The following is a 7,500-nucleotide window of genomic DNA, read 5'->3' as shown; positions in this document are numbered from 1 at the left end:
AATATGAATCTTTACTTCACACGTCGTGTCACATATGAATTATTCATTTTTTTTTTTTTCAATTTGGAGAGATGGCTGAGTGGACTAAAGCGGCAGATTGCTAATCTGTTGTACGAGCTATTCGTACCGAGGGTTCGAATCCCTCTCTCTCCGTTTCCTACGCTCACTTGATATTTATCTTTCTCATTCTATAAACCCCGAGTCCCTTTGGTTTGGTTGGATTGATGATTTCATTTAAATAAATGAAATGTATGGAATAGATAAAATTTTAAGTTAAGAAGATGGATTTAGAAACCAAACCAAAAAAGGAAAGAAAAAATCTATTATTCTTTATTCTTCGCGTCCAGGATTACGTCCTGGGTCATTAGACAGGAATCCGAAGATGAAGAGCGAAACAAAGAATATCACCACCGTATAAACGAACAGTTTGAGAGTAAGCATTACAAATCTCCAAGACCTGTTGGGGGAGAAAAAGGGAATAGATTCTCAACCTTTGTACCATCTCATTTTTTGATACCAAGAAACGAAGTGGTTTTTAGAAAAGAAAGGAATTAACAGGAATTCAATTCATTTGTATTGTAATAAAATAAGGTTCTGATTCCTTCGTTACCAAAAAAAAGAATCTCGTCATACCTACAATGCGATTTGTTGATATTGCATTGCGGGGGCTCAGAATACCGTATGCGCTCCATGGATGGAGGGTCAGAATGAGGAAATGAGGTGATCCGGATTCACGGAGTCTATTGAAGAATGTTCAATGTTTGAATCGAGGGTTCTTGTCTTAATGCACTACTTATCTCATCTTTCTTGGTAAAATTGGTAAAATATTTTTTTTTTTTTTTTGAATAAGTCATGAATCTTTCTAGAACAGTATCAAGGATCTCATCGAAAACTTACAGCAGCTTGCCACACAAAGGCTAAGAGAAAAAAGAGCACAGGTATGACCGGCATAAAATCCACGATTGGGTTCAAAAAAGCATAAGCCTCGGGCAATTTTGCGAAGAAAAACCCACTCGGCTGAAGGGCAGAATTAAGACAGATACAGATTAAACTAAAGATATTAGGCATAACAAATATTTTGTTCTTAGAATAATATCATTTTTATTGAGTTATTTCTTGAAGGGAAAAAATCAAGAAAGAGGGTAGGTAAAAAAGTCCTTCTTTCTTTGAATTCCCCCAATCAAAGATCCTTCAATTGTCAAATTGAATTATACGGAATCATACTTTCATACAATATCTTAATTATCTTAATTTAATTATATGTAATGATCAATGAATTTAGTTTTATTCCGGATTTACACGTGTCGAATCTCAGCAACAACTTCTTTCTTCCATAGATACTGGGCTGGAATTGACGAACACCCGATACCAATATTAATGTATATTCGTGTTTGAATAGAAACATAAATGGGGCGTGGCCAAGCGGTAAGGCAACGGGTTTTGGTCCTGTTACTCGGAGGTTCGAATCCTTCCGTCCCAGATTAATTCCATCTTAACTCAACAAATATTATTTGTTCTCTTTAATCATCTAAATTTCTATTTAGGAGGTTCATGTTGGATACAATGTAATCGTAATCTATTCTTTATTTCTAGTTTTTTTCTTTCTAGTTTGGTTTTTAATGTTAATGATTTTTTAATGTTAATGATTCTTTTCTGAATTAGACTTTACCTTTCTATTCTGTATTCTGTTTCCTACACACGGAATTCACTTTCAATGACTGACACACGTATGAAAAATCCATGATTTTGGTATAGGCGTGGGGGGAGCATAGACATAGATCCGTTGAAAAGATATTTTTTTGATTTAATTCAAAATTGGATTATTCAGTCTATGTCCGTACCGTTCATATTGGAGTTGGTTAGTCAAAAGAAACTTTATGCTTGAATCCAGAAAATTCTGATTCCTGCATGATCCATTCTGAGTCGAAATGTGAAAGAAACCTCTTCTATCTTCTAACTTTGAATTAATGGTAAAGCAGATATGGTAATCGTATCTCATTTAATAATTATCCCAATTGAGAATTCATTTTATTTGGATTCTAATGAGGGTTCGAGTTCGTGGTACCAATTCCATCAACGGGATTCGAGTTCCTAAGACTGGACTCAAATGAAAAAATGGGAATAAAAAACGGATCTGGACCTTTTTTGTTTTGCACTTATACGTGTCTGGTACTGGTATAGCACGCAGCTTACACAGCTTATAAGAAAAGAAGATTCTTTTGTTGGTTGACCGGGTATGCATGATTCATAATATAATCCAGATGAAATGTTTTTTAGATATGTGATGTGCTGATCAACAATGGAAGGTATCAATTGAAATATCTGTGGCTATTCCCGATTTCATCAACAAACAATCAAGTTCAATAGGAATAGATGCATTGTATTGTACCCAATTTGCATCTGGTTCTAATGAACTGATGAATAATGGAATTGTAAATCCATTGGTAGGCAGAATCGCGGATTTAATTTACTTGACTTTATCGAACGACTCTGGAAGCAAAAAAGCAGAATATGCCGAAAAGAAGCATGCCACCCTTTTGTATTGTTATTGTTCTATTTCAGTAAGAACAAACAACAAACAGTCTTTGGTTTCGGTCAGAAATTTCTGTGATGCCTTAAAATATCCACGATTACCCGCGGTAACAGCTGTATATATAACATAACCCGATGGATACCAAAAGATCATGCTGCTTTGATTCTGATATTCTCAATCAGATTCAAGAATGAATCGAGGACGTTCACTTTATCTTATTTACTTTACTGTGTCTTTTTTTATTCATTTTTTGACTTTTACTATATTTCTTATTATGTTTGATGCTCATGAACAAAGAAATGAAATTAGTTTTAGATTTTGTTTCTCGTCCCATTTATCTGGTTTAGACAGTTGATCTGGTTTAGACAGTTGATGATTTAAGGAAAAGCAAAATTAAATTTCATGTTATTATGATGATCAAAATGATCAAATTGACGTCTAAGAGATATCCGTAATTACAGTTATTCGTTGTGATTGCACAGACTTGCTGATTGATTCAGAGATCAAATTGAGTCTTTACGGAAGAACTGCTTTCCACCAATAGCAATGATGGCAAAGTACGAGATTTTTTTATGTGAAACCATTTTTCATGAATCCTTGATACTCGATGAAGTCTGAGATTAGTTAATTTATCATTTACCATCAAACCACTTTGGCCCTTTCTGGTTCATTGGAATGGCTTAATCAGTTACTAACTCATTCTTTTCCGGTATTGGAAATCCAATTAAAGATCTTTAGTTTAGCTTAGTCGTTCGAGCAAGAATTGGCTCATTTCACTCATGACTGATTGTCACAAATGATCAGGTTGTTAACTAACTTCTTGTTTATTCGTCTTTCTTATAAATGGTGAAATAAATGATTCATACGCTAGAATCAGGGGGCAAACTGGATACTTGTTAGATATACATATGCGTCCATGGAGAATATTAAAAAATAGAATAAAAGATCAATCAATGACTATTCATGATTTAATTCCATATTGAATCAATCCCGTACCGATTCCGAATTATAGGAATTTTTGTTATGGTAAAACTTCGTTTGAAACGATGTGGTAGAAGGCAACGTGCGACTTGAATGACATGATCGGCTGTGGATTTTTACATCCATCATCTTCAATGAGGATGCTCTTGGCTCGACATATTTTGTTCTGTTTCACCATTACTCCACGATGTTGGGTTGTAATGTAAATAAAATAGTACATGATGGAGCTCGAGAATAAATGATTATCAGAGGCAGGATCTAGGGTTAGTGCCAATTAATAATTTGGAACGACTTCGTAAGTATATCTTCGATATAGAAAAGGTCAAATTGGACCGACTTTTCTATAAAAAAAAAGTTTGCTGTAATTGGTGAGACTATTTCGATGATAAAGAAGTGTATCACAGGGGAATTAATGGAATTGAATCGTTCGTATGATTCTTCGACGTAAAGAAATAGCCAAAAGGTATGTTGCTGCCGTTCCGGAAGATTAAAGATCACCGAAGTAATGTCTAAACCTAATGATTCAAGGATAAGTGATTCCAAAACAAGAAAACACCATTTTCAATGATTGTCTCAATCAAGTGGATTGGATCATAATAAGTAAGAAATGGAAATATATTCCAGACGAGACAAAAAAGGGGTTATAGACCGCTCAATAAATATTTATTTAAGGATTTTTTAAGGATTTCTTTTTTAGTCCTTTGAGAATTACCCAACTTGAGTTATGAGGACGAATGATATTTTTATTTTATAGGAAGGAAGAAGGAAAAAAGACGACTTCAATCATAATTTAATTGATGATTTCAAGGATCCGTTTGCTATAGATTTATATCCATCAATTTTAATCATTCTTTCTCGAGCCGTATGAGGAGAAAACTTCCTATACGTTTCCAGGGGGGGGGGGTATTGCCCATCGATCTATCCCAATGAGCCACCTATCGAATCATTGCAATTGATGTCAGATCCCGAAGAGAGGGAAGAGATCTTCGGAAAGTAGGCTTTTACGACCCGATAAAGAATCAAACTTATTTAAATGTTCCTGCTATTCTATATTTCCTTGAAAAAGGAGCTCAACCCACGGGAACTGTTCATGATATTTCAAAAAAGGCAGAGGTATTTAAGGAACTTCGAGTTAATCAAACAAAATGAAATTAATGAAATCAAAAGATGGACCGGTATAGTAGCTAGTTCTAGTTTTGTTTAATTGTTTCTTCGCCACTCTCTTGCTATATTCATACCTATTCGCTATTGTTCCTATATGGTTTGAGATAATGTAAGGACAAAGAATGACAAAGAATCTCTTTGTCTTTTTATATTTATATGAATATGAGAGGGATAGAAAAAGGATTATATTATATGTCATAACTGAAATCCATGAAATTATGGGATTACCATTAATCTGATGGTTTTCCTTGGGACTCCCTCACCTCAAGAAACAAGAGGTGAATCTTGGGGCCTATAGTGATAGTGAATAAATACGATATTCTTTTTTACCTACTTCTTCTTTACTTCACTTCATTTTCATTTCTTGTAGTGCCAATCTAACACAAGGCCTTATCTTATTTATATTTAGTTTATTTATTGTATTTTGTTTGATTTGATTTCCCAATATTTCGTTTGTATTGACAATGGTCTCTCGAACGAATAGAATACAATAGAATTCGATCGTAGATAAATCGATCTATTCTTGCGGTTTCATAGGTTTGGTTTTTTACTTCATTCAAAGGATTGGTTTGAGGGATCGTCTGTGACACAGGAAGTCTTTTTTTTTATTTACTAAAGCTATACTTATCTGTGAATCTGCTCTTCTTTATTGTATAGATTTTTTAGAATCATAGTTTCTTCTAAACTTGCTGTTATTCTTATGCTTATGTTAGTTCAATGTTTTGACTTGACTGGTTCCGGTAATTTTGACTTGACTGGTTCCGGTAATCAAATCTCTTGATTTTTATTTCGATCGTAATTAGATCCTTATCTGGGTTGCTAACTCAACGGTAGAGTACTCGGCTTTTAAGTGCGGCTATGATCTTTTACACATTTGGATGAAGCGGATTCGTCCATACCATCGGTAGAGTTTGTAAGACCACGACTGATCCTGAAAGGGAATGAATGGAAAAAACAGCATGTCGTATCAATGGATAACTCTGAGAATACTTCATTCTTATCTGGTCATATCAGATCGGTAAAAAATGTCCTTTTGATTCTTAGCTAGAACGGTTCAAAATTCATTCACAGTTGGGTCAAGTGAATAAATGGATAGAGCTATATGGCTCCAATTATAAGGAAAAACCAAAAGCAACGAGTTTCCGTTCTTATCTGAATTCGAACGAATACCCGATCTAATTAGACGTTAAAAATATATTAGTGCCTGATGCGGGAAAGGGCTCTCCTGCGAGTGGATCATTGATTCCTTTAAAAAAAAATCCTAACTATTCACTGTTCTCCATTAGTTACTGGAGTGTAACCAAATGTGTATAAGAAACGGTGTACTGATAAATATAACTCATTCCAAAGTCAGAAGAGCGATCGGGTTGCAAAAATAAAGGATTTCTAATACACAATCTCTTGTAACTATACCCAAACACGAACGAGTTGGATGGAAAAAGAGAGGATGCGTTGATTAGACGTCTTGTCTCCAGGTATATCAGTTTTTATGATATACCTTGTTAGGACCATATCGCACTATGTATTGATTATTTAATAACCCAAGAAATCCTCCCCCGCATGCGGTTCAAGTTTCATTGCAAACAAATGGATAAATTGCAAGACGAATTGCAAGGCTATTTAGAAATAGATAGATACCGGAAACAGCGCTTCTTATATCCACTTCTTTTTCGGGAGTATATCTATGCACTTGCTCATGATCATGGTTTAAATAGTTCGATTTTTTATGAACCCACGGAAAATTTAGGTTATGACAATGACAATAAATCTAGTTCACTAATTGTGAAACGCTTAATTACTCGACTGCATCAACAGAATCATTTGACCATTTCGGTTAATGATTCTAGGTTCGTTGGGCCCAACAGGAGTTTTTATTCTCAAACGATACCAGAGGGTTTTGCAGGAATTATGGAAATTCCATTCTCGGTGCGATTAGTATCTTCCCTAGAAAGAGAAAGAATAGCAAAATATCAGTATCAGAATTTACGATCTATTCATTCAATATTTCCCTTTTTAGAGGACAAATTATCACATTTATATTATGTTTCAGATATACTAATACCCTACCCAATCCATCTGGAAATCTTGCTTCAAACTCTCCGCACTCGGATACGAGATGCTCCTTCTTTGCATTTATTGAGATGTTTTCTACACGAGCATCATAATTGGAATAGCCTTATTACTTCAAATAAATCCATTTCCATTTTTTCAAAGGAAAATCAAAGATTATTCTTGTTCTTGTATAATTCTCATGTATATGAATGCGAATCCGTATTAGTTTTCCTTCGTAAACAATCCTCTCATTTACGGTCAATATCTTCTCTAGCCTTTCTTGAGAGAACACATTTTTATGGAAAAATAAAACATCTTGTAGTGACGCCTCGTAATGATTCTCAAAGGACCCTGCCCCTCTGGTTCTTCAAGGAACCTTTGATGCATTATGTTAGGTATCAAGGAAAATCAATTATGGCTTCAAGGTGTACTAATTTACTGATGAAGAAATGGAAATATTACCTTGTCAATTTCTGGCAATGTCATTTTCACTTATGGTCTCAACCGGGTAGGATCCATATAAATGAATTATCCAATCATTCTTTCTCTTTTCTGGGCTATCTTTCAGGTGTACGACTAACGCCTTGGGTGATAAGGAGTCAAATGCTAGAGAATTCATTTATGATCGATACTGCTATTAAGAGATTCGATACAATAGTCCCAATTTTTCCTCTGATTGGATCGTTGGTTAAAGCAAAATTCTGTAACGTATCAGGGTATCCTATTAGTAAGTCAGTCTGGGCCGATTCGTCGGATTCTGATATTATTGC

The 7,500-nt window shown here is 34.7% G+C and overlaps 4 protein-coding genes and 3 non-coding genes across 7 annotated transcripts in view; 5 read left to right on the top strand and 2 right to left on the bottom strand. All coding sequences in view use genetic code 11, as the record gives it.

Annotated features, from left to right (window-relative positions):
- Positions 1-65: 65 nt before the first annotated feature.
- Positions 66-153, top strand: trnS-GCU. The gene has a single exon. It is a non-coding gene; the product is annotated as a tRNA-Ser (tRNA).
- A 177-nt stretch (positions 154-330) lies between these two features.
- On the bottom strand, positions 331-441 carry psbI (photosystem II protein I). The gene has a single exon. It carries the CDS (start codon positions 439-441, stop codon positions 331-333), a length of 111 nt encoding a protein of 36 aa, YP_010167112.1.
- A 441-nt stretch (positions 442-882) lies between these two features.
- On the bottom strand, positions 883-1,068 carry psbK (photosystem II protein K). Its single transcript has one exon. It carries the CDS (start codon positions 1,066-1,068, stop codon positions 883-885), a length of 186 nt encoding a protein of 61 aa, YP_010167111.1.
- Positions 1,069-1,408: 340 nt separating this feature from the next.
- On the top strand, positions 1,409-1,480 carry trnQ-UUG. The gene has a single exon. It is a non-coding gene; the product is annotated as a tRNA-Gln (tRNA).
- A 2,076-nt stretch (positions 1,481-3,556) lies between these two features.
- On the top strand, positions 3,557-4,663 carry rps16 (ribosomal protein S16). Its single transcript has 2 exons — positions 3,557-3,596; positions 4,443-4,663. Exons 1-2 carry the CDS (start codon positions 3,557-3,559, stop codon positions 4,661-4,663), a joined length of 261 nt encoding a protein of 86 aa, YP_010167110.1.
- Positions 4,664-5,491: 828 nt separating this feature from the next.
- The window catches only part of trnK-UUU, a 2,663-nt gene continuing 654 nt past the window's right edge, over positions 5,492-7,500 (top strand). Inside the window, exon 1 of the tRNA in view lies at positions 5,492-5,528. This is a non-coding gene — a tRNA (tRNA-Lys). The remainder of the gene's footprint in view (positions 5,529-7,500) is intronic.
- matK (maturase K) overlaps positions 6,266-7,500 on the top strand; it is a 1,530-nt gene continuing 295 nt past the window's right edge. Inside the window, exon 1 of the mRNA in view lies at positions 6,266-7,500. This exon is cut by the window's right edge and continues 295 nt beyond it. Coding sequence (YP_010167109.1) covers positions 6,266-7,500 — 1,235 coding nt within the window.

Source organism: Nymphaea colorata, chloroplast (assembly GCF_008831285.2).
Source record: "Nymphaea colorata chloroplast, complete genome".
Classification (NCBI taxonomy): domain Eukaryota; kingdom Viridiplantae; phylum Streptophyta; class Magnoliopsida; order Nymphaeales; family Nymphaeaceae; genus Nymphaea; species Nymphaea colorata.
Note: the sequence above shows the minus strand (reverse complement) of the source record. Positions and strands in the feature narration are given on the sequence as shown.